The sequence below is a fragment of the Pteropus vampyrus genome, unplaced genomic scaffold, assembly GCF_000151845.1.
Source record: "Pteropus vampyrus isolate Shadow unplaced genomic scaffold, Pvam_2.0 Scaffold311, whole genome shotgun sequence".
Classification (NCBI taxonomy): Eukaryota; Metazoa; Chordata; class Mammalia; order Chiroptera; family Pteropodidae; genus Pteropus; species Pteropus vampyrus.
This window is the reverse complement of record NW_011889092.1, coordinates 354,206-381,922: the sequence shown is the minus strand read 5'-3', so window position 1 is coordinate 381,922 and position 27,717 is coordinate 354,206. Positions and strand designations below refer to the sequence as shown.

The 27,717-nt window shown below is 34.0% G+C and overlaps 1 protein-coding gene across 2 annotated transcripts in view; it reads left to right on the top strand.

Annotated features, from left to right (window-relative positions):
* PPME1 (protein phosphatase methylesterase 1) overlaps positions 1-27,717 on the top strand; it is a 64,606-nt gene that overhangs the window by 11,659 nt on the left and 25,230 nt on the right. For both annotated transcript variants that reach the window (XM_011377367.2, XM_011377368.2), the window contains exons 2-5: positions 12,725-12,818; positions 13,356-13,448; positions 25,192-25,249; positions 25,702-25,753. In XM_011377367.2, coding sequence (XP_011375669.1) covers positions 12,725-12,818; positions 13,356-13,448; positions 25,192-25,249; positions 25,702-25,753 — 297 coding nt within the window. The remainder of the gene's footprint in view (positions 1-12,724; positions 12,819-13,355; positions 13,449-25,191; positions 25,250-25,701; positions 25,754-27,717) is intronic.

The window sequence follows — 27,717 nt, the reverse complement described above, 5'->3', positions numbered from 1 at the left end:
TACCTCTTATCAGAGAGACGAGACAATATGGCATGTTAAACAAGAACAGAATCTCTTAAAAAAAACTTGTTTTAGAGGATAAGAAATACCTGTTAGAGATGAAAACATGTATGGTAGATATAAATTGAATAGAAGAGAAAGTTTAAGGAATCCCCTAGAAAGCTTGTTCTACTTTAAGATTAAAATTTAGAAATATGAGGAATAAAAAGATTCTTTAAAAAATCTCTAGCAGTACTTAATTAGAAAATGATAGAAAAATGCCTTAAATTTTAAGAAAGAATATCCTAAAATTGTTTTGGTTAGTATTTGCCTACTATATCTTTATCTTTTTTATTTTGGAACTTTTTGTGTCTTTTATTTTATATAGCCGGAATTTAAAAATCTCATCTAAGGATATTTGTTTCAGACCTAGAACATTTAGCCTGTCCTTGATATATTTGGACTTATTTCTATCTTATTTCATACTTTCTATTTGTCTCATCTGACCTGCGTTTCTTTTTCTCATTCTATTTTTTTCTCTATTAGTATAGTAATGATATAATCTATATGTTCTTTGGTCGCCTTAAAATTTTTTGGTAACAACGTTATTGAAACAGAATTTGTATACTAAACAACTGATCATTTAAAGAGTGTACAGTCAGAGTTTTTTTTTTTTTAGCATATTCACAGAGTTCTGCAACTGTTATCACAGAACACACTCAGGACCCCAAAAAGAAAACCCCATGCCCATTAGCAGTCACTTTCCTCCAAATCTCCCGGCCCTAGGCAACCACTCATCTATTTTCTGCCTCTATAGATTTACCTAATCTGGATGTTTACAATAAATGGAATTATACAATATATATGTGATCTTTTGTGACTGGCTTCTTTCACTTAACATATTTTTAAGGTTCATCCATGTTGTAGCTTGTTGTAATACTTCATTCCTTTTTATTGCCGAATAATATTCCATTATATGGATATACAACATTTTACTTATTCATTCAACAGTTGATGGACATGTGAGTTGTTTCTACTTTTTAACTATTTTGAACAATGCTGCTGTGAACATTTGTATACACGTTTTTAGGTAGGCATGTTTTCATTTCCCTTGGGCACATCTAGAAGTCGTATTGATAGATCATATGGTATCTCTCTCTGTTTAACCTTTTGAGGAACTAACAAACTGTTTTCCAAAGCAGAACCACCATTTTATATTCCCATCAGCAATGTATGTGGGTTTTAATTCTCTACATTCTTGCCAACACTTGTCATTGTTGGTCTTTTTGTTTATAGTCATCTCAGTGGTGTGAAGTGGTTTTTCATTGTGGTTTTGATTTGCATTTACTTAGTAACTAATGATGAATGTCTTTTCATGTGCTTATTAGCCATTTGTATATCTTCTCTGGAGAAAAGTCTATTCAAATCCTTTGCTCATGTAAAAAATTGGGTTATTTGTCTATATATTGAGTTATAAGGGTTCTTTATTCTATATACAAGTTCCTTATCAGATCTGTGATTTGCAAATTTTTTTTACATTCTGTGGGTTGTCTTTTCATGATTTTGATGGTATCCTTTGAAGCACAGACATTTAATTTCAATAAAGTGCACTTTATCAATTTTTTTATTGTGCTTTGGTATATCTAAGAAGCCATTGCCTAACCTAGATTGTAGAGTCATGAAGATTTATGCCTATGTTTTCTTCTTAGTTTTATGATTTTAGCTCATTTACCTGTAGGTTTATGATCCACTTTAAAGTTAATTTTTGTGTATGATGTGAGGAATGAGTCCAACTTCATTCTTTTGCATATAGCTATCCATTGTCCCAAGACAATTTATTGAAAAGACTCCTCTTTCCCCATTGAATTATCTTGGTACTCTTGTTAAAAATCAATTGACCGTAAATGTATGGGTTTATTTCTTAACTCTCAGTTCTATACCATTGATTTATATATCTTCATCTACTAATACCACAATGTCTTGATTTGTGGTAAGTTTTGAAATTTGTGGTAAGTTTTGAAATCAGGTAGTGTGAGTCTTCCAACTCGTCTTTCTTTAAAAAAATTTGTTTTGACTCTTCTGGGTCCCCTGAACTCCCGTATGAATTTTAGGATCAGCCAGTCAGTTTCTACAAGAAAGCCAGATGTAATTTTGATAGGTATTGCTTTGAATCTATGAGTCAATTTGGGAAGTATTGCCATTTTAACAATATTAAATCTTCTATAACTATGAGATGCTTTTCTATGTATTCATGTCTTTAAATTTCTCTCAACAGTGTTTCATATTTTTTGGTGTACAAGTCATTCATTTCTTTGGTTAAATTGATTCTTATCAGTGCTATTGTAAATGAAATTGTTTTCTTAATTTCATTTTTGGATTGTTCATTGCAAGTGTATAGAAATACATATGATTTTTATATATTGATCTTGTATTCTGCAGCCTTACTGAACTTGTTTACTAGTTCTTATAGTTTTTTAATGGATTTCTTAGGATTTTGCCCTAGACATTTTTAAAATACATACTCAATACATAAAAGTCGAAGTTTAATCAATATTTCTAACATTCTTCTGAAATAATACAAAGACTTTAGAAACCTGTGGCAGGCAGAATACTGTTTAGGTCATTTCCCTGGAATCTGTGAATATATTATTTTACATTGAGGAGGAGAATTAAGATTGCTAATCAGCTGACTTTAAAATAAAGAGATTATCCTTGATTATATAGGTGGGCCCAGTGCAATCACAAGTGTCCTTTAAAGAGGGAGGCAGAAGAGCAAGTCAAAGTCTGAGAGAAATTTGAAGATGCTATGTTGCTTGCTGGCTTTGAAAATGGAGGAAAACCTGTGAGCCAAGTAATACAGGCGACCTCTAGAAGCTGGAAATGGTATTTCAATATTTCAATGTGGGCACTAGGTGAACTCATTGCTACTAGATTCATTATTGTTGTAGGCCTTTGCAATGAGCAGAGCTAGAATATACATTTTTTTAAGACAAAAAGAATCATGTATTTATATCGATATTTCTAATTCAAAATTAAAATTATAAGGTTTTTTTATTTCTTTGATTTTATGTAATTATGTCTTTGTTCTTATAGTGGAAATCTTGGTTCCTAGTAACAGTAACCTAACTACCTATTTGCTTTATATAGTATACGTATATAAATATGGACATACATGGTGTTAAAAATAACCCACTGTACTACTTACAAAAACTACTAACAATATGATTACCGATATATTGTTTAAGATTTCTGTTCAGATTTTTCCCCCCTTAAAGTAAGTATATCCCACTGGAGATTTATAGTCAAATATCTGTGTTTTAAAGTCACTTGGAATAATCGTTAGTATACCATTAGGTTAATTTGTTTTATTTTTGTTGGTGATGAATTTTTACAAATTCTTTAACATATTTATAAAACAAAAATCAAATTATTTACATGACTCCAAAATTGAAACTATAAAACAATGTGTATTGAGAAAAGGATAGCCTCTGTCTTTTTTCCTCTAATATCCTATAGATAACCATTTTCATTAATATTTGTTTAATTCTTCAACTTTTAAAGATATATGTGTGTGTGTGTATGTGTATATGTGTATATATATATATATATATATATATACTCTCCTTTCTTAGATAAAAGATAACATACTTTTATGCAATATTACTTTTTTAAATTTAATGTATCCTGATCACTCCTTAACAGTATATAGAGATTTTTCGCATTCTTTTTTCTTCTTCAGCTGCATTGTGTACTCCACTGTGTGGATATAACACAATTTATTCAACCAGTCTCCCTATTGATGGACATTTAGTTCTTTCCATGTTTTTTTTATTTCAAATAGTGCTAAAATGAATAAACTAATGCATATGTCATTTCATATTTGGTGGGGGGCGGTGAGTGGGAACTGCTTTTGTCTAATGTTATGCAGTTTAACTATAATATAGTAATTTTCTTAAAATTTTGTGATTGCTTAGGCTTCATGAATCTGTAGTTTGAAGTTTCAGTTCTGGAAATGTCAACTATTTCTCTTCAAATATTAACCTTTATTCATTCTCTGATTTCCTATTGGAACTCTGAATTGACTTATTTAAGACCTCTCTCCTCTGTATCTCTAACTTCTTTCATATTCATATTTTGTTTCTGTGTTGTTCTATCTGATAATTTCAATCTGTGAAGTCTTTATACATCTGTTTCTTCACATGATTTATAATTTTTGACCGGGAGGTGGACATTTTGTTTTGGAACTTTATCTGTGAGAGTTCTTGGTCCTAGAATGAAGGTTGATTTCTTCAGAGAGAATTTGCCTTTGCTTATATTGGAGTCCTAAGGGCACTATCAGTCTGGGTCCACTTTAAACTAAATTCTCAACTCAAACCTTTTTGGAATAATGTAAGAGGTATGAATTTAGCTAAAATCAGTTTGAGAGCTGTCTTTTGGTTACAATTTCATTGGAGAAGGATTTTTTTGTTTTTCTTCTCCCTCCCACTCAATGCCAAGTATCAAGAGCAGATTGTTAATTCTACTTTATCCTTTCACTGATGATATAATCCTTTCAGATCCCAGCTTTATGGGAGAAAGTTTTCCTACTCAGCTCCTCTAAGGCTCCCCTCCTTGGGCTTTGTGTCCTTCTCTGCATGCTCCAGGAAATTCCAAAAACTTCAGGTTCATTTAGTTGGCAAATGCCATCAAGGTAAAAGCCAGCTTTCATGGGCTGAATGCCTCTCTGGGTTCCCATGTTCACTTAATTTTTGGCCTTAATATTCCATATTCCTTACTTTCTTGCCAGCTCATATATGCATTTAAGAAGAATAAATGACTATATATAATTATAATATATAAGACTATGTATGTAATGTATTAAAATATAATCTTATATGTTATACATTCATTTTTATATATTCATGTTTTTATGCACACATCTATATAATTTTAGCCAACATTTCCAAAGTTGGATCTATCAAGGTACTTAATTACCATTGATAAAAACAGTCCCTGACATAAAATTTCTATACCTAAGAAAACTGCCAGACAGTTGTGAAGATGACATAACAGCATTTTCTGACATGCAAAATTTCAAGGTTAATCTCCCTTTCTCAGGAAGCTAATGGAGGATATGTTTTATCAGAATAAGAGAATGCATCAAGGAAATTATGGGCTTTGGGAATCAGGGATTCAACACAGCAGGAGAAAGGCGAGAGGAATTCCTAGGATGATGGTGAAATGACAACAATTCATCATATGCAAAGAGCAAGCAGTCTCATTTGGAGCAGATGAAGGTGTCAGGATTGGAACTTTCCAAGGAACAAATGGACCTGATAGATTATTTAATGTGACTGACCATGTTAAGAAAAGTTTTACAGATTTTTCACAGATTTTTTAAATTGTGAAATATTTTACACATACAGAAAAGTATGTAAAATGTAATGCGCAATTCAAAGAAAAATAAATTTCCATATGTTCACCACCTACCTTCTGAAATAGAACATTTTTAGCACTTCATAAAAAGCCCATTTACCTCTCCCCATGAGCACCTCCATGCACCATAGTCTTGATTTGCATATTTATCATTCCCTTGCTTTTCTTAATCGTTTTACTTCCTATCCATGTATCCATAAAAAAGTTATTTAGTTTTGCCTGTTTTTGAACTTTATTGTAGGTGGAATCTTACTGCATTTGTTCTTCTATGCTTATTTCTCTAAATATTTCCGAGATACATTTGTGTTACTGCATGTAATTCTAGCACATCCATTTTTACTGCCATGCCATATTCAATTGTTGGAATATATCACAATTTATTCATTGGTGATGGATGTTTAGCTTCCTTGTTATTCTTTGCTTTTATGGAAATGCTTCTGTGAACATCGTTTTGTGTGTATCTTAGTGCCTATGTGCAGATATTTCTCTGTGAAGTAAAAGTACTAGATTGAAAGACACCTGTCTTCACTTTTACCAAGTGATGCCTCACTGTTTTCCAAACATTATTTTCCATTTACACTCCCACTAGCAGCGGGTGACAATTTCATCTGATCCAGATCCTCACCAATACCTGACAATGTCTGGCTTCTTATATTTTGTCAACATAACGGGCATGAAATGATACCTTACTGTGATTTAAAATTTTATGTCTCTGTGATTGAAGTTGGGGACCTTTTCATATGTTTATGGGCTGTTTTGTGAAATGCCTATTAATGTCTTTTGCCTATAAAAAGGTTTTGGGAAACAATTAGTTATGGTTGAATAAAAAGCTAAGTAAACAAAATGAAAGATAGTTATTCTGGAGAAAAGTAAGAAGTCATACAAGAAAGAATGTAATCAATATACCATGTGGCTCAGCTGTGAACAGTATTTCTGTACTAATGAACATTTATGAAGTATTATATTTGATATCATTACCTGATATCAAACTATACAAGAAAGTTATACTAATCAAAACAGCATAGTACTGGCATAAAAACACAGATCAATTGAACAGAATAGAGAGCCCAGAAATAAACCCACGCCTATATGATCAATTAATATATGATAAAGGAAGCAAGAATATACAATGGGGTAATGACAGCCTCTTCAATAAATGGTGTTGGGAAAACTGGACAGATACATGCAAAAAAAAAAAGACCACTTTCTTATACCATATACAGAAATAACTCAAAATGGATTAAAGACAAATGTAAGGCCTGAAACCATAAAACTAAAAGAAAATATGGGCAGTAAACTTTGACATTGCTCTCAGCCAGTATTTTTTGGGATATGTCTTTTCAGGAAAGGGAAACAACAATAAATGGGACTATATTCAAACTGTATAGTTTTAACAAAAAGTTGTAATTTTGATGAAGTCCAACTCCTTTTATCATTTCTGCTTTTGTGTTGTATTTAAGAAATTGTTGCCTAACCCGAGATCACAAAGATTTACTCCTGTGTTTTCTTCTCAGAGTTTCACAGTTTTAGCTCTTACATTTAGGTTTATGATACACTTTGATTTAATTATGTGTGTAGTGTGAGAAGGGGGTCCAGGTTCATACTTCTACATATGGATATCTAGTTGTCCTAACACCATTTGTTGGAAAGACTGTTCTTTCCCCAGTGAATTTTCTTGGCCTTTTGTTGAAAATATATTGACTGCAAGAGTTAAGAGTTTATTTCTGGACTCTCAATTCTATTTGATAAATCTATGTGTCTAATCTCATGCTTGTATCACAGTCTTGATTAATGTAGTTTTGTAGTGTTCCATTTACTTTTATTGGAAACTTCATCAGGATTCAGTAAGGAAGATTCTGTTTATTAGCCTCAAAGCCTAATAATAGTAATAATAATAATAATTATTATTATTATTTACTGAGACACCAAGTTAAATGCTTATGCACATTAGCTCATTTCATGCTGTCAAAAGATAATCATCAGTGTGCCAGGCTCTGAGAGTACACTGATGAACAAACGGAGAATGTTCTTGCTCTCATGGATCTCACCTTAGTAGCAAGTTAGGTTGAGTGACTGGAGGAAAATAACAAATACAGGAACAAAGTAATTTCAGAAATGATTTATTCTATGATAAAAATAGCATAGGCTAATTTGAGAGTAACCAAGAGATAAGAGGGCTACTTTAATACTCATAACAACCTCTAAACAGTTGGCAATATCACCCTATCTGACATGAAGAAACCCAGGCTTAGAGAAGTTAAGTGACTTGCCCAAGGTCATATAATAAATAAAGGCAAAACTGGGTTATGAAAACAAATCTTTAGTCGGTAGGAAATAGAAAATTAATTTAGGAAGTATTAAGGGTTTAGTATCTCTTCTTTTCTCTTTAAAAAAAATTTTCTTCTGCTGGAAATAGGTTGCTAAGGTCAAAATGTAGACCAGGGGTTCTAAATTTGAGATTCATAAATGGATTTCCTGAAGCCAGTGGAACCGTATGCAAAATATATATGTGTCCATTTTTTTCCAGAGTGAAGATTCATAGCGCTCATCAGATTCTGAGCAGAGTCTATGATAATAGCAAAGGGTCCATAAACCCTTTTGATTCATGTGATTTAGGCAGATGCTATTTCCTTGTTGTCTCTCACAGCACCATTTTGTTACCTCTCTGCCAGACTCCTTTCTCTGGTAGCAGATGTGGGAGGAAATTATGCATTTATTTTGTTAGGTTTGAAATAAACTTCATTCTGACATAAAAATCTACCTATATTTACCTCCCAAAGTAGATTTTTATTTATGAACTGTAGGCCTTAATAATTCACCTCTGTTTCAGAACTTCAGAATTGAATTGATTCTAGTTTTTCATATCTTGAACATTCCTGAGATTTGTTGATTACCTTTTTGAAAGGTCTTCCTATGATTTCCTCCTCAACACCCATCTTCTACTGAGTTATTACAGCATTTTTTTTCCAGAATCAAGTCCCATTTTGTGTACCTTTCAACACATTGATCTTTCTAAAATACTTTAATCTGTATATTTTATTGGATCCTCATTTTCTGCAAAACCATTTATACCCTATCTGATTTTTGGGACCCTAACACAAATAACAGAAAAAGGACATTTATATTTCCCACTTTATTATATATTCCTTCTACATTATCTGCTTTTAGTTATATCAGCTACTTTTAGTTTTTCAGAACTACTTTACTTATTCCTACCTTAGTACAGTTAGCTATTTTAAACATTTTGTTTTTTATCAGTGTTCCCTATGACAGGTACCATACTGGGTCCTTATTTGTGCCCTTCTCTGCCTAAAATGTCTTCTTTACTCCTCCCCGTTTATATCAGTCCAATTTCTGTCTGTCTTTCAATGCCTAGCTTAAATGTTATTTTTTTCTTTGAAGCCTCTCTGTATTTCCCAAACTGAAAATAGTCTTTCTTCCTTCCTTTGAGCATTCACAGCTCTTTAACTGTACCTCTTAGGTTATTTAACTCTGTATATTATGTTAGATATTTAAGTATTTGACATTAGCCTCTTGAGAACAGGGGCATTATCTTGCTAGTATATAAAGATTAATGTAAGGTCCTCGTTGTCTACTTCATATCTAACATTGGTTGCAAAACTACCTGAAGTTGCGGAGTGTATAAACAATTACGTATGTAAATGAAGATGTTAGTAGCATGCCAGAAAAATCTCTGGGAATAGGAGCAACCTTTGGATGTATGGATTATTGTCTCTTTTACCAAATGGAAATTATTCATATGTTAGTATAAGTTGGGTAGTCCCTGGAACCTTTTTTTTTTAAATGAGAGAAATTAGAAGTGGAGAGTATTCTCCTAGGAATAATTTGTTTATAGGAATTAATTGTTCTTTAACTGGTGCTTAGCCAACTACGAAAGTTCCTGTGGCCTTGACAAAGTCAGCCAAAGCTGTTATTGCTGTGGTGATTGTGAAATCCTTCATCGCCCAGCAGCATGGGGCATGGGGTCCTCAGTTCTTCCCCACCACGCAATAAAGAATTACAGATCAGCGAGATTTAGAAGTAAGATTTATTGATAGTACATTTTGAAAGAGACGGGACAAACTAATGAAGGCTGCATCCCTGGGGAATTTGGGAGGTGAAAAGATAAAAGACAGAGAACGCTCCAAGGGAAGAGTGGATTTTCAGCAAAGAAAGCTGCAACAGTGCAGAAGTGGGAAGGTCTATATTAATTAGGGCTGTGATGGGTGATTACAAAGGCATTCCTAGGTGAATGGCACATGAGGGCATTTTGATCGACATTTGGCTGTTATATAACACCCTACCTACTGTGCATGTGGTTGGTTACCTAGAATTCAGTCTATTATAAGTAGAATCATGAACTTCCGGGCATAGGCATGGTATTATAATGATGGTGTAATGGGGCTGAGGTTAAAGGCAGGTTAGGGTAGTACTTTCTGCTCAAGCGTTTGTGGCTGATTAAGCCAGCAGCTTTTATGGCCTTTGTGCCCTAGGATTTGGGTTAATTTATAACCCTAAAGGGGCTGGTGTTTCTGGGAGGTCCTTAAGGAAGGTCTTCAAAGGAGGTGTCTATGGTTACAGAGCTGGATCTTCGCTCCCATTGCTCATGTCTGTCTAACTACCTACCATTTCCCCCCCAAGTATTAGGGACCAAAATTGTTGGGATTTGGGGTAATAATTGCTGTAGCTACTTCAGGCCGAGAAGAGGCGAAGTTGGAGGATTGGGTCCCCTATACTTGCTCTCTGTCAACTGGAGGCAAAGGTTGTCAATGCCCATCTAAGGGTCCTCAGTATGGTATAAGATCTGTTGACTGGATTGGGTGATATCTCCCTTGAAGGACCATTTGGAGATGAATTGCTTGGACTCTGGAAGAAATCAATTGAACTAGGCGATTTAGAAGTGATGGTCCTAGGAGGAGGAGAATAAAAAGTAAGATTAGGAGAAAAACAAGCACCAGGAGAAGGGATTGTATAGATGTGGAAACTTGGCCTGGTCGGTTGATATAGAAACAGCAATTTTCTTTGAGATAAACACATGTTCCCCCTTGTCCTGCTGTCAAAATCCAACAAGACTCTTCAATTTTGAAGTACTACACCTGCTAAGGAATCCAATTGTAGCCATATTTAGATTCTGAAAAGGAGAACTTTTCAGATAACATACCCTAAAGCCTTATTACTTTTCAGAAGCATAAATGAGAGAGAGAGTGAGGGAGAAAAAAGAATCTGAGAATTATTGTTAGAATAAAGAGCAGAGGATTTGAATCCTCATATTGCTAGTTAGTAGTTGTATAACCTTGGACAAGTTACTAAATCTGTTTTTTATCTGTGAATTCAGCAGAAAAATAACTCAAAAGTTTCGTGAGGATTAAATGGAATCATGCCTTTAAATTACTTGGAACAGTGACTCACTATTGTGTACAGTACATGTTAGGTACTATTACTATGATGATGTCCTAGGTCCAGACATCAAAAATCTATTCACGTACTACACCCTTAAAATCCATTATAACATGTTTGGTATGCCATGGTGTGGTTGTTAAGCTTGAAATTATATGCGTAGGTGGATTTGTAAGTGACTGATGAGTAGGTAGGATTAAAAATTCAGCTTTTAGTTTTCCAGTAGGAATTCAAGTGCAATCAGCAAACGAAAAATACAGGTTTAGGCTGAAATTGTAGTTTACTTCCACAGAGGCAGTTTTTCTACCAGAACATAGGATTACTCATTTCCTGAGCAACTACCAAATGCCAGATGTATTAGATTTTTTTAAAAATGTTACTTTATTCAGTCACTACAACCCAAGGCAGAAGGAGTTTAAATAATTTGAATTTGTCCAAGCTCATACTGTGTTAGAAATTTGCAGGGAATTTTTGGGAAATAGTAGAAACTGTGAGGAATTTGAACTCTTCTCTCGTTCCAAATCATATACTCTACCTTTGTATTCCTAGCACCTCTCTCTCTCTCAACTTTAGGGAATGTAAAAATTAGTGTGTGGGCCATACCTCAGACCATTTAAATCAATTTTAGAAGTGAGATCCATGCATCAGTATTTTTAAAAGTTCCCCAGGTGATTTTATTGTTACATGGATTTTGAACTACTGACCTCAATTCTTAGAAGAGGATAGATAATCAATAAATGTTTGACTATTGAAAGAATACATACCTGACTGTCCAGCTACTCTATTGTAATTCTTTTCAGTATTATAGTCAACCTAGAATGCTTTTGTATTAACTTAAGTCTTTAAAGGGATCCTTGTATTATACTTTGTACGTTCAGCCCCATGGCGTATACGAGAAGATGTCTAGCAGGAGGTAGTGTTTTGCTGCTCATAAAATTCTGAATTTCCTCCATTACTGGGAAGAATAGGTGTGGAAATAGGGGAAGACTTGGGGTTTCTTTCTTATGTCCCATCCAGAGTTGAAGACATAGGTTGTAAATAGACATTTATTTGTTATTTTTGTTTTAAAATAATTTTATTTTTAAAAAAACACCTGGTTCAAAAATCAAAAGATAGAAAGGGATATGTATTAAAAATTGCCCCTCTCATCTGCCAGAGAAATTCTAAACATGTATAAACAATTATATTTATACATATTTCCTATTTTTATCCAAATGGTAGTATGTGCATCATGTTTGTTTGTTTGCTTAACAGTGTTATATTATCCGTGTGTAAAGAATTTTATCATATTATAAATGTTTCCTTCTTCCTACAGCTAAATATTATTTCTCTATGTACTATTCACCTGTTGATGGGTATTTAGGTTGTTTCCAACTTTTCTGTATTACAAATGATGCTACATTGAATAGAGAAGTCATTTCACTTCTGTGTGAGCATAGACTTGGATAAATTCTTAGAAATTCAAGGTATTGGTATTGGCAGTTTGCCTTCTATAAAGGTTGTGTGTTTATTGGTTGGGAAATGACAAGCATGAAGTAATGTAAGGGATTAAAGGTATGAAGAGATAATAATGACCAAAAAAGATTGTAGCAGGAATGATATTAAAGTAGGTTGAGAGAATAGGAATGAGCCTAAAGCCAAGAACAAGAAGAGAGAACTAGCAGGTTTTGTGGTGTGTATATACACAATACATTTGTGATTAAAATAGACTAATCAATTCCTAAAATCCTAAACTTTTTTACTCTTAAATTTATGTTTCAACTTTTAGAAACACATTTTTAATACGATGCTTTGTGTATGGAAACTCTTCATACCTTTAAGAGAAAATACCCTTGCTATTTTCATTTCAGATTTGCATTTAGCATTTGTTTGATCAAGATTTTATCTTTTTATGTATAACTTTCTTACTTAATTTCTCTCTTTATTTCCTTAGCCCTGGAAGAAAACGGGACTTTTCCCCTGTTTCTTGGAGTCAATACTTTGAGTCCATGGAAGATGTAGAAGTAGAGAATGAAACTGGCAAGGATATATCCTTTGCAAAATGGTTTATTCTTTAGTAAGCTTGTAATGTTGTAAGCTAGAAGACATGTAGTTCCTAAAATGTTCTTTATTTCTATTGTTTATTTCATTTTTATTCTCTACCTGTTTGTCATAGAGCATAGAATATTACCTGTAAGTCTATGCTAGTATCTTACTTGGTTACCGTTGTCTAATGCATGAGAATTAAATTTCTGAAATGGATACATCTCTTAAGAGCCCAGGGGAAAGTTTCATGAGTCTAGTGAGTGAACTGGTTTTTAGCATCTAGAAACCAAGGACTGTGTCCTCATTGGTGCAAAGGGAATCACTATTTTTTCCATTGGAAAAATGGTCATCCTGGGTCCAGGCTTTAAAAACAGAGGTTTGATGTCTCAGAAACTTCTATTTAAGTGTATCTTAAGTTTGGAAGTATGTAACTTTGTATGTAGATGGGTACTGCCTGAGTTTTCTAATCAGCATTATTATAACTAATCAAACATGTCAGTGAACAAAAGCTTAGATGTGTTGTCTTTAACTATTCATACACTTTTCGAGTTTACAAGAGTGGTTCAGAGGGTCCAGTCCTACTCCTTCTTCATGGAGGAGGCCATTCTGCCCTGTCCTGGGCTGTGTTCACGGTAAGTAACTAGTTGATAGTAGAAGTTGATGTTAGCATAATCATTGTTTACTTCTGAGTGAATTTAACTAGCCTAACTCTTTTGTCTGTGCTCACTCATATGGCTTGATATAAAAAGGTTAGGGATGTGAGTCGATTTTATATTTGTCATGGTAGGCCTAAGATCTCCTGTTCTTTAAACTAGAGTTTCCCAACTGGGGTGGGCTTCAATACATGAATTCTTTAGTTTATAAAATGTTTTGTATATATCACTGGCGTGAGGTGGATGGAATCTGTGCCTTGTCAAAAGTGGCGTCTATATCTCAGTAATCTTAGTGGCTAAGCAGACATATTCCATTCAGGTGCTTTAGATAGAGATGATGTCTATCCTTTATTTGTCTCCTTCATAGAGCCTATTGTAGTATTTTATATATGGAGATGTCCCATAAATATTTGAAAAATTTCCCTTTTTATTTTTCAAATAATGCTTTATATTTTAATGGCACTTGTGAGCTACTAGGAAGTAAACAATATTTGGTTGATGGTACCCTGGTTTAGAGTAGACGATATGTGCCTGCGTGAATGCTGCCAGTTGTAGATCTTGACTCGGGTGGGACAGTCTGTGTGCATGGAGAGATGCTAAGGAAGACACTAGCAGCATTCCTATCTCAAATGAAATTGTCATCTCTTCTTATGTGTTATCAAGCAGATATATGTACTTCCTGTATTTACCACTAGAGAATCTGAAGGACAGAAAATGGATGCAAGTGGGAATGCAGCACTAGATACCTGGAGCCAGATGGCTGTTGAGTGTCTCATTTTGTTCCTGGCAGCAGGATTATTGGAATTAAGTATAAAAGCACCTTCTCATCTCCTTTATAGATTATGAATTCCTTGAGAACAGGGATAATGTCTTACCTTACTCCTTTTCGTTTCCAAAATGCGTGAAACATTTCTTGACACAGAGGCATTTAATTATTTAACTGTTATTAAGTGATTAAATGATTTGTCCCCGTCTTTTTGCTACTTCCTTTCTCTTACTTTAGGACATAGCTGCATGATTTGCTTATAAGCACCACACTCTTTCATGTCTCTAGAGCTTTCTTGTCCAATAAAAATATAATGCAAGCCATATATGTAATTTTAAATTTCCTAGTAGGGATATTAAATAGATAAAAAAACAGGTGAAATTAATTTTAATATATATTTTATTTAATTCATTGTACCCAAAATATTATCATTTCAACAAGGAATTAATATAAAAGTTACTGTTGAGATATTTCACATTATTTTTTATATTACCTTCGAAATCCAGTGTGTATTTTATACTTAGAGCACATCTCAGTTTGAACTAGCCACATCACAAGTCCATAGTAGCATAGCTTTAGTCATTTACATTCCTCAGCTCAATTGTAAGCTTTTTTAGAGACAAAATTATGGCTTATTTATACCTGGCACATAATATATGCTCAAGGAATTGTTTTTAAATTAAGTTTTTGGGGGTAACATTGGTTAATACAATGATATAATTTTCAGATGTACATTTTAATATAACATCTGTATATTCTATTGTTGTGTTTACCACCCAAAGTCCAGTTTTCCTTCAGCTACCATATATTTGATCTCCTTTACCCACTTCGCCCCCCCTCTCCCTGTATATTTGACCCCCTTTACCCCGTTTACCTACTCCCTCCTCTACCACCCCCTACTACCAAACTAGTAGTTTGGTAACTACTAGTCTTTAGTCCATGTTCATGAATCTCTATTTGTTTGTCCTGTTTATTTGTTGCTTTTAGGTTTATATCCCACATATAAGTGATATCGTGATTTTCGACTTTTTCTGTTTGGCTTATTTCACTTAGCATGATTATCTCGAGGTCCATCCATGTCGTCGCATATGGCAGTATTTCATCTCTTCTTATGACTGAGTAATATTCCATTGTGTATATGTACCACAGCTTCTTTTGCCAATCATCTGTCGTAGGCCACTTCAGTTGTTTCCATGTTCTGGCCACTGTGAATAATGCTGCTATGAACATTGGTGTGCAAATATCTTTTCGGATATGGATTTTCAAGTCTTTGGGGTAAATACCCAGTAGAGGGATAGCTGGATCATATGGTGAATCAATTCTTAGTTTTTTAAGGAACCTCCATACTGTTTTCCATAGTAGCTGTACCAATTTGCAGTCCCACCAGCAGTGTATGAGGGTTCCTTTTTCTCCGAATCCTCTCCAGCATTTGTTATTACTTGTCCTGTTGATTATAGCTATTCTACCAGGTGTCAGATGGTATCTCATTGTGGTTTTGATTTGCATTTTCCTAATAGCTAGCGATGTTGAGCATCTTTTCAAATATTTGTTGGCCATTTGTATGTCCTCTAGGGAGAAGTGCCTGTTCAGGTCCTCTGCCCATTTTCTGATTGGATCATTTGCTTTTTTGTTGTCGTTGAGTTGTATGAGTTCTTTATATATTTTGGATATTAGGCCCCTATTGGAGGCATTGCTTGCAAATATATTTTTCCATTTGGATGGTTGTCTCTTTACCTTGTTGACGATTTCTTTTGCTGAGTACAAGCTTTTTAGTTTGATGTAGTCCCATTCATTTATTTTAGCTTTTACTTTCCTTCCCTTTGAGGACAAATTCATAAAATCCTCCTTAAATCCGAGGTCCTTGAGTTTAGTTCCTATGTTTTCTTCTATGCATTTTATTGGTTCAGGTCTTATATTTAGGTCCTTAATCCATTTTGAGTTAATTTTGGTGTGTGGTCATAGATAGCAATCTAGTTTCATTCTTTTGCAGGTGGCTTTCCAGTTTTCCCAGCACCATTTATTGAAGAGGCTTTCCTTTCTCCTCTGTATGTTTTTGGCTTTTTTGTCAAAAATTATTTGCCCATATAAATATGAGTTTACTTCTGGGCTCTTGATTCGGTTCCTCTGGTCCATGTGTCTGTTTTTCTGCCAATACCAAGCCATTTTGATTACTGTCACTTTGTAGTATAATTTGAAGTTGGGCAGAGTGATGCTCAAGGAATGTTTCTGAATGAAGAAATAACAGCAACATGTTTCTAATGTAGCAGCTGTAGTAGTAATTTACTCTGGTTGCCCTGAACCAAGATCCGAGCCAGCAGAATGGCTCATGTATCATGACTTGCCTGGCTCTGCTGTAAGCTAATACACTGTCACTGGGCAATTAACATGTTGGAGACATGGAAGGAAAGAGATCTGTGACTGTGGAGAAGAAAGAGGCACTATCTTAATTGACACATCACATTCACACAGCTATATTGAAAGTTGCTAGGGATAGTGACTCCAGGCTCTGCTTCATAAGAAATTTGTCAAAAAGTAGTCTGTGGCTAGGAAAAGCTTTATTCCAAGGATAGTACTTAATTAGTTACAAGATTTTGTAAAATTTGATGAGAATTACATATATAGGCCGTAGGTAGCCTTACTATATTCTTTGAACTTTTGAGCAGCTCCCTAGTACTATAGTGCAAAATCTGAGCTACCGTTATCTATTTGAGCATTCAGAGTCCTTAAAGATGAAGGATCGAGGTAGAGGTAAAGAACAATAAAGTGGGAGTTGGAAGATGTGATTTCTAGCCCCGATTTTACTAGTACTAGTATTAATTATATCCTTGAGGAAGCTACTTAAGCCATTGAGCAAGCCACATAAGCCTTTATTCTCTAAATACAGTCTCTTCACACTTTAAGATTTCTCGAAGATTATATAAAATAATAGATATGAAAACTGTAACTTATAAATCCTTGTACAAATATTTTTATAATAAGCTATTTTTTTACATGTATTGATATTAAGTATTTTAATTTCATATGTAGGAACAGTGAAATAACATGAAAAGTGCCTGACATAGAAGAGATGATTGATAAATAGCTGCTGTCATTACTATACTTGTTATCATTGTAAAGGATATCTCTAGTTCTACTTTTACCAAAATATATTCTATGGATTACAAATTCCACCAGAGATTAATGAAATAGGGATTTTGTGATTAAATGAGTTTGAGAAATATCATATATAATATTCTTCTCTTATCTCTCCTTTGGAAATTTGCCTACATATCAGTGTATCATTAAAGCCTTTAGGATGATATTCTAAAGAAATATAATTTCAACTGTGTCTTCCAAATGTATTTGACCACTCGGTTCCTTTTTTCTAAAACATCTGTTAACATCCCACATTTTGTGAAACTCTTTTGTAGATAAATCATTATGTCTCAGTTGCTTACCTGGTTTACTTGTATAATCTAGGGAATTCTCTACCACTCAATTAACTTAATAGCTTGGACTTTGGCTGGTTAAATTTACCCGCCCTTTTTTGTCGTTGTTATTCCTGCCAGTGTACCAGCCTACTGAACGAGTTTATATGTGACTGTGCTTTGAAAATAAAAGCTGCATAAACGTTAGTGCTCTAGCAATTGACTTTGACTCCAGAGCTCATATGTCCTCAAGTACTGGAACATGTCTTGGGATCCAGAAGGCAGTTCTGACAAACAGCAGGAATAAAATTAAACACCTTATAATCACAAGAGGCAGAATTTACCTTAGCCTTTCACCCAGGTGATAATTGGTAAAATAAGGCAATAAAATAGAAGCAAAAAGACACTAGCATAGCAGGAGGATGAGTATATTAACAGCCAAAGGAAGAGATGAACAACTGTGATTGATTTTTATGATGCTAGATTATGAGATCCTTGATATCAGGAACTATGCCTTATTCACTCTTATATATCTAGCACACAGGGCCTAACATGGAATTGATGCTCAGTAGTTCTTCCTTGAATAAGTTAATGACAATCCTGAACAATTAAGAAAAGGTTAAATTTTGTTCATTGTATTCTATTTAAGAAGGCAGAAAAGTATGTAATTATCCTAAAGTCTTTATCAAATGACAGTAAGTCATTTACATATGGCTGATACATAAAGAAGTATATAATACCATGGTTAGAAAAATCCCAAACTCCAGGAAACTCAAGGCCAAAGGACGTGAAGAGACAGTTCATGGAGAACAAACAGACATGAAGATGTTCACTCTCGCTAGTAATCAGATATGATTCATGGGAGGTATCATTTTTTTATATACAAATTAATATTTTTCAAAGCTAATCTTCAGTGTTGGCAAAGGTACTAGAGAATAAACACCTTCAAACATTGCCAATGGCATTGTAAATAGAGCTCTTTTGGAAAGTAATATAGCACTGTGATTGAATTATCAAAATATTTATATCATCAACACAGAACTTATACTCCTACTTCTAAGAATCTGTTCTAAGGAAAAATACCAAATATAGGAAAAGCTATTTGTCTAAAATTAACAATCCCAATGTCTAATAATAAATAAATGGTTAAATAAACTGGATGTACCTATGAGAAAGAATATTTTACAACCTTTTAAAACAATTCTCCTGGACACTGTAGAAGAAAGCTTTTTTTCTGTTTTTCTAATTTCTAGGTTTTCTTTCATTTGTATATTTATTACTTTCCTAACTTTATGTTTTTTTTTCTTCAAAGGAAACTATTTTCAAAGGAAAAATTTTCTTTCAATCTAAAAGTTGTAGTCAAAGGTTCTATTCAGTTCTGGATCCCACAAGTTAAAGGAAGATTGGCAAACTGGAACTTGTCCAGAAAAGAGCAGCCAGGATTTGAGTACTTGAAACTATAGCATTCAAGGAACGTTGAAGGAACAGAAAATATTTGGCCTGAGGAAAGGAAAGACTTGGGCTACCTAATACTTGCTTTCAACTGTAGTATTAATCTTTTAAAGCTACATCTTTTAAACATCTACTGTGTGCCAGGTACTGTGCTTAGTGCTTACCTACATGATCCCTTTTAATCCTTTCTGTATTTCTCTGAGGTTAGCCTGATGAGAACATTAAAATTTGGAGAAGTAACACAGCCGGTCACAGCACCAAAACTCAAACCTAACTCGGTCTGCCTCCAGTGTACACGTTTCTCTGAAGACTCGTTCTATACTGCCTAAGAGTAGAGACTCAGGGCAAAAACTCTAGAGACATATTTTTGACACAAATAAGGCAGAACTTCTAATAATTAAGACTATTTGAAAGTGGCCCTGGCCCTCTGCAGAGGAAAAATGAGCACCATTTTGGTAGTGTACCAGCACAATGCATATTGTAGGATTTAATTGTGAGTATATCCTTCACAGTTCCTTCTTATCCATCATTCTGTAAAATCCCTGAACCTGAGTAGAACCCCTTTTGCATCTAAATATTTTGTGGGTTTTTTGGGGAGTACTCCAGAGATTTACCTAAAGAAGTCCTATTAACTGTCAAGAGAAAGCATTTCTACTTTGGCTTTAGTAACAGGAAAAATATATATATGTGTATGTATTTATATAATCATTTTTGTAGAACTGTCAAAGAGTTATAATAGAGGGAAATTTTATGGTGTTTTAAAGAGTAAGCTTTAGATTTCTAGAAAATTAATTTTTCGGAATTCTTTATTCCTTGGCTATAGCCAACAAATTAGTTATTACTGTAGTTGTTGCTATAATAATCAAGTTGATGATATATAGTGGATAACATAATATTTAGGGCTTCTATAGGCCTCTCCATCAGCAAGTACTGGGTATAGCAGACTGGCCTAATTGCTGTGGGAGAATCCAGAACTAAGCAGAAATTGAAGTTTGGCTGAGAGAGAAGAGGAGCAGTGGGAACTCATTAACAACACATGCAGCCTCAGCAGGCTGGATTTTGCCAGCCTGCAGGTGTTTTCAGCTTTGGTTCCTCTAAGGGACCTGGACAGAACAAGTGTGAATTGATGGAAGCCAAGAATTTAATCTGAAATGGCTGCTGATTCCTGTTGTTTCTTCTGGTTAATTCAGTTCATGATAGCAAATATTTACTGAGTATATTCTATATTTCAGGTTTTGTGCTGGGTTACTCAAGGTAAGAAAATGAGAATTTACTCTTTAACAAGATCAGTTAATCAGCAAATACTTGTTCAACTCCTACTTTGTACCAGGCATTATGCTAGATGCTATGGATACAGTGGAGAATTAAACATATTTGCTATCTTCTTGTTCATTTGATATTTTAAGTCTAATAGGGAAGATAGGAAAATGGAGATGGCACCAGCATACAAATAATATAGCAAAAATTTCAAGAACCCTTCATCTCAAACATATTGAGGTTTGAATTTCAAAACAGCTTAATCTATCAAGCTTTAGTTTCTTAATCTGTAAAATGGGTATAATACCACCTAGTTAATAGGGTGGTTGTGAGAATAAACAAAAGATGTATGGTTCCTGATAAAGTGCTTGACTCAAGCATTCAGTTTTAGATGAGTTTACAGCATCTATGTACAAGGTATAGAAGTAACAGAGGAGGATATATAAACTTATAAAAATGGATTTATCTTGCTATTAATGAGGAAAATATAAAGTAAAATAAAAGAATACCACTTTTTTACTTATCAAATTAGCCAAAATTATAAAATTTGAGGATATCATGTGTCTATGAGGATACCTGTTTCTTCACACCTTTACCAATACTTGATTTACCTCTCAGAACCTGTTTTGTCAGCTACAAAAATTGGGCTAATATTTTCCCAGCCTACTTCTCATGTAGATAATGTGGTGAGATAACAAAGTGACACAAAAAAATGATTTTACTTCCATTCTTGTGTCTTATGCTCTAGTCTAGGGCTAGGCTGGATTTTGGTTGTACATTAGAATCACCTGGGGAACTCTAAAATGTATAGATACCCTGGACCTTCTCCTGATCACTTAAGTCAGAATTTCTGGTGGATAGTATTTCCTGAAGCTTCTAATGTGATTCCTTTATGCAGTCAGGGTTGAGAACCATCTGGAGCCAGGCTGCTTGGATTTTAACCTTGGCTTCACCACTTATTAACTCTTATTAGCTGTTTGGCCCTGGGCAAGTTACTTAATCTCTCTATAAAATGTCCTCACCTGTAACAGGATGAAAATTATGTCTGAATAAGAGAGTAGTGAGGAGAAAGTTAGATAATTTATTTGAAGCACTTAGATTGGTGCCTGACACATAGTATGATTTAATAAATATTAAGTACTAATGCTGTTATTGCTGATATTGCTAACACTGTGAATTCTATTGAAAAAAATGGGAAAGTCTGGTTTTTAAATAGCTGCTTTTCACGCAGCCATTCTAGAAGTGGCAAAGTTATACTCATTGAGAAAGATCTGGAATGGCTAACATAGACATACTCTGACACTTATGTTATCTCTAAAATGTGCTGCTCTATGAATTTACTTTGCTCATTTATTGTTTTTCTTGTCTTCCTCTGCCACATAGAATGTAAACATCATGAGAGCAGAAACATTGCCTGTCTTTTTCATAGTGCAACCCCATTACTAACTGGTGCCAGATTTTTAGCAGATGTAGTTTAGAAAGATTTGTTAAATAAGTGAATGAAAAATTTGTTTTAATATTGTCAGTGTCTTCTGACAGACACATGAGATTGTAAATTATTGTTTTTAAGTTAAAATTGGAATCACTAGTTCCTGCCTTAAATGGATATTTTGTTGCTGTCTTCTGGACTTGTTTTACATTTTTTTTTATGTATAGCAGTCAAGCAAATTTGACACTATCTTTGTCATTTAATTTTATTTCCAAAACAGGTTTATTTTTTTGACATTGAAGGCTTTACTACCACCATAATGTATTAAATAACTCCTATAAATTAACTCTCAGGAACAAATAGTAACATATAGTAGAATTTCAGTCCATTGTTCTTTTTAAAGCTATTCATTAGTTAGAGTAATAGAAGTAGAAACAGAATTGATTTTCTAGGTGATTTTTAAAATGTGATTTAATGTAGTAACAGTGAACTATCTGAAAAAAAAATAAAGAAAATGTTCTTATTTACAATAACATCAAAAAATAAAAAAAAAGAAAATACTTAGAAATAAATTTAACCAAGGAGGTGAAAGATCTGTGCACTGAAAATTATAAGACATTGTTGAAAAAAAATTGAAGAAGACACAAATAAATGGAAAGATATCCCATGCTCATGAATCAGAAGAATTAATATTGTTAAAATGTTCATACTACCCTAAACCATCTATAGATTTGATGCAGTCCTTATCAAAATTTCAATGACATTGTTCACAGAAATAGGAAAAAACAATCCTAAAATTCATGTGGAACAACAAAAGACCTCAGATGCCCAAAGCAATCCTCAGAGAAAAGAACAAAGCTAAAGGCATCACAATTCCTTTAATAAAATTTCAAGTTTTATTACAAAACTATAGTAATCAGAATGACATATGATACTGGCATAAAAACAGACACACAGGCCAAGGGACAGAATCAAGACCTCAGGAATAAACCTGCACATATACAATCAACTAATATTTGATAAGGAAGCCAAGAAGATTCAATGGGGGAAGTGATAGTCTCTTTAATAAATGGTGTTCAGAAGACTGAATAAGCACATGTAGAAGAATGAAATTGGATCCACTCACAAAAATTAACTTGAAATGTATTAGAAACTTAAATGTAAGACCCTGTAAAACTACTGGAAGAAAACAGGAAAAGCTCCTTGACATTTGGTCTCTGCAATGATTTTTTGGATATAACACCAAAAGTTCAAGTAGTTAAAGCAAAAATAAACAAGTGGGACTACATCAAACTAAAAAGCTTCTGCATAGACAAAACAAAGAAACAGGAAAATGCACCCTATAGAATGGGAGAAAATGTTTGCAAATCATCTATCTGATAAGGGGTTAATATCCAAAATAGATAAGGAATTCATACAACTCAATAGCCAAAAAAAAAAAAAAAAGTTAAGAATGTGCAAGACTTAAATAGACAGACATTTTTCCAAAGAAGACATACAAATAGCCAACAGATATAAGAAAAGATACTTAACATCACTAATCATCAGGAAAATGCAAGTCAAAACCACAATGAGATATCTATCACCTCACAACGTTAGAATGGCCTATTATCACAGAAAGACAATAGACGAGTGTCAGTGAGGCTGTAGAAATAAAAGGGAACCCTTGTGCACTGTTGGTGGGAATGTAAATCAGTACAGCCACTGTGGAAAACAGTATAGAGCTTCCTCAAAAAATTAAAAATAGAACTACCATACTCTCGATCATCCCGCTTATGGATATATACAAAGGAAATGAAAACACTATCTCAAAGAGATATCTGTATGCCCATGTTCATAGCAGTGTAATTCACAGTAGTCAAGACATAGAAACAACCTGAGCATCCATTCCATCGATGGATGAATAGATAAAGAAAATGTGATACACACATATTCAGGTATAAAAGAAGGGAATCCTACCTTTTGTTACAACATGGAGGACCTTGAGGACATTATGCTAGGCGAAATAAGTCAGAGAAAGTAAAATACTGTATGTTCTCATTTATATGCAGAATCTAAAAAAAGCTGAATTCATAGAGATTAGAATGGTGATATTCAAGGGCTGAGAGGTGTGGGAAATGGGGAAATGTTAGTCAAAGGATACAAGCTCCCGTCTATAAGATGGATAAGTTCTGGGGATCTAATGGACAGCATGGTAACTATAATGAATTATACTGTATTACATACTTGAAAGTTGTTAAGAGAGTAGATCTTAAATGTTACCACCATGCACACACACACAGGGATGGGGGTGTTAATTAACCTTATTGTGGTAATCATTTTGCAGTATATACATGTATCAAATCATTACATTATACACTTTAAACTTATATGTCAGTAATATGTCAATAAAGTTCGGGAGGAATATCACAAGAAATACTCAAAAAGGTGACAAGGGGCTACATTCGGATGGCAAATCAAGGATTTCCTTTCTTTATTAATTTTCTATGTTTCAACATTTTTATAATGATAATATATTCAAGATGATATACTTAATCACTTGAAAATAAAATGAGGGAAGATACAATTTAAGAAATCTGACTTGTTTTCTACAGTAACTATTACATTGGTAACTTACCTTGATTCTGTGTTTACTACTGACTTGTTATGTGACCCTGAGCAAATAATTTTCTATCTCTTGACTTCAATTTCTTCATTCATAAAATGCGAGGGTTAGGCTAGGCAGGTCTCTTAAATGTTAAAAAACATTAATGACATTTACTAACATTAGTCGTGCTGTATTATCGTCAATCTAGTTCATTTGAGGAAATTCCCAATTATTTGAGGTTTGTTTAAACCTCTAAGATTGTACCTCCCGTGATATTGTGATTTCTTTTTTAAATATATTTTTATTTAACTGCTGGACAAGCTTGTGTGTACTCCTGCATCTAACGTGAATTTTTGATAGATTTCATGACTTGTACTGCTTTCAGGGTTATTTCATGATCTGAATGTTACATTTGTGTGACATCCTGAGCCAAGATATTAACTGACTCATGGTCCTTATCTAGGGAGTTTCCCATCCAGAGTAGGAAAAAGATAACCAAGAAAGATGGATGAAAATCATAGTTAATAGCAGAACACAGGGGGTCTTTGCTCAGAGGTACTTACTCTGTGTTTCATGACAAGCTAGGAAGAGTTAAAGTTTAAAGAGGGATTTAGGTAGAGAAAGCCATATTTTTAAGTTGGGATAGGACTAGAATGTGTACCCAAAAAGCAGAGAATCATTTTTAAAATTTTGCTCAAAAGTGGAAAGTCTTCCTTTGGTTGTCTTGAGATCCTAGAATTCTGATGGCAGTTCATTCAATAAAGTTATCATTGGTAACGGAGAAAGATTTGCTAACCCTGTTGTATTTTTCCTTTTCCTCCTAGGCAGCGATCATTAGTAGGGTTCAGTGTAGGATTGTGGCTTTGGATCTGCGAGGTCATGGTGAGTGAAGTTCTTAATTAGTTCTGAGTGCCACATTTGCTAAGCTCTTTGCATAGTGTTCAATATTATAAATTTCAGTGTAGTCATAAAATAACCTGGTCTGTTCCATTTGGGCATTTTTGATGGAAGTCCTAGTTTGCAGTTGTTATAAATATTTTATAAACACACATATATAATTTAGCTAAGAAAATGTCCTTTAATGTAACCAAATTCGGATGCTGGCGATGTATAAGGAATGTGAATAAACCTCTGTTAGGCTATTGTAATTATCCTCCATAGTGTATACAACTATAAAGATTTGTCTGTAACATAGAAAATCCTTGCTAAACCTACCATATACAACTGGCAAGTTCCCATTTCATTGTCCAAAAGTGAGATTTTTAAAAGAGAATACTCTTGCTTTTATAATTCCTATCCTTGGGAATTTTATTTTTTAAATATCTTCTTTTTAGGTGAAACAAAAGTCAAGAATTCTGAAGACCTGTCTGCAGAAACAATGGCAAAGTAAGTAAGGTTGTTTATACATCACCTGACTTCCATTACTATTATAAATGGTAGTATACCTTTATCACTCTCCTTGTGAGTTGTTGGACAATAATTAGCACATTCTGTGTTCTTTTTTACTTCTATGTCTGGTGTCTCTGTACTTTTTACTCATGAAAGAAACATCCATCTTTCTTGGTATATTCAATGTGATGGTCATACATAAAGTATTTGAAAATTCTTCAAGGCACAGTTTAGTTTGTGTTGGCTTTTGAAAAGTTTCCTTTTGTTGAATAGAATCTGGATATCTACTGGGGACCCATTCTTGGAAAAGTGGTTGTATACAAGAGGCCCTGTGAGATGTTCTTAAGGTATCCTGCCCGCATTCTTTGTCCAACTTCATAGTAAGACAGAAATAGGGTATTAAAGAATAAATAATTATACCCTGGGCCTCAAAGTAATAGATGAATGTAGTGTATACAGTGGCTCTCAAGCCTGGTTGCTCATCAAAGTCGCATGAGAAGTGATTAAAATACAGATTATTTGGCCCTACCCCACATCTGCTGAATTAATGCTTCTAGTGAGATCTGGGCATTTATATTTTGATAAAGCTCTGTAAAGGAATCTGATACAGCCAGTCCCAAAACTGGTGTTTAGAAACCACTATCCTGTATTGTAAGCAGGATGCTTCTTTCTATCCTGCTATAATACATGCTCTCTCATGTACTTAATACATGTCTTCTCAAGTATTTGACCGACTTTGGCCAAAAATATCTTGTCCCTTCTTGTTTTACCAGATTTAATCCAAGAGTAAACTGTTTTTCCTTTAGAACCCAAACTCTTGTAGCCAGAATTTCATTCTTTTCGAGGTACTATTTGTTTCCTTTCTATCTGCCAGGCTTTATTGAGTGTAAAATAAGCATTTATTAAGAATAATTAATTTATTGATTGATTTTAGTTTATCTACATTATTAACTTTGTAGTGTAGATATTATCACTTTTTTACCAATGAGGAAACTATCTCAGATAGTTTGAATAACTACATGGGGTCACACAATTAGACTAGAATTATGATCATTCAACTTGAAGGAAAGAGAGAAAACAATGTATGAATGCCATTCTACTCAATGAACACATCCCTGAGAAACCTCAGTGAAGGAGCCAAGAATCTGTTCCTTCAGTTGTTTCTAATGCCTTTGTAATATGAGAACAGTAAAGCATGAAATAAGTATGTTAATGATATCTGTAGAAAGATTTATCAATGATTTTTAATAATTTAAAGGGTTTCTTGACTGTTGACAAAAAAGTGAAATACATCATTTAAGTGGCCAGACAACCAGACAAAGGGTAATGGTGGCTTGGCTGATGTTCTAGAGGAAATTGAAGAATTAATTGAGGACCTTACGGAAACATTATCTAATAATGTATCAATCTGAGACAAACAGAAGAGAGAGAAAACACATAATAATTTGAACAGGGAAAGTTTAATATAAAGATTTATTAACTATGATATGGGATTGGAGCGAGGTTGAATTGGCTAGCAAGAAGAGAACTCTAAAAAATATAGGGCTAATTAACTTGATCGTGGGCATCATTTCACAATCTATACATGTGTCAAATTATCACATTGTACACTTTAAATATATTACCATTTTATTTATCAATTATACCTCAATAAAGAAGGGAAAAAATTCAAAAATAAAGAATATAGGAATAGCAGATGCAAGAAGCAGCTACTATCCCCTTGGGCTGAGAAAACACAGGTGGGTAGAGTTTGAGACCTAGACCTTGTTGGAGAGTTCACGACTGTGGCTTTCTAAATGAAAGCAGAGAAGTCACTGTGATGCCATGTTGGTAGAGCTTGCCATAAATCTGCCCTCTAGGGTGCAAGGAAAGCTATTCACGGGAGGTATCACACCAGAGACACTCTGCAACAAAAATATTGGGGGTGGTTTCAGAGATCTGCTGTACAACATGATACCTAT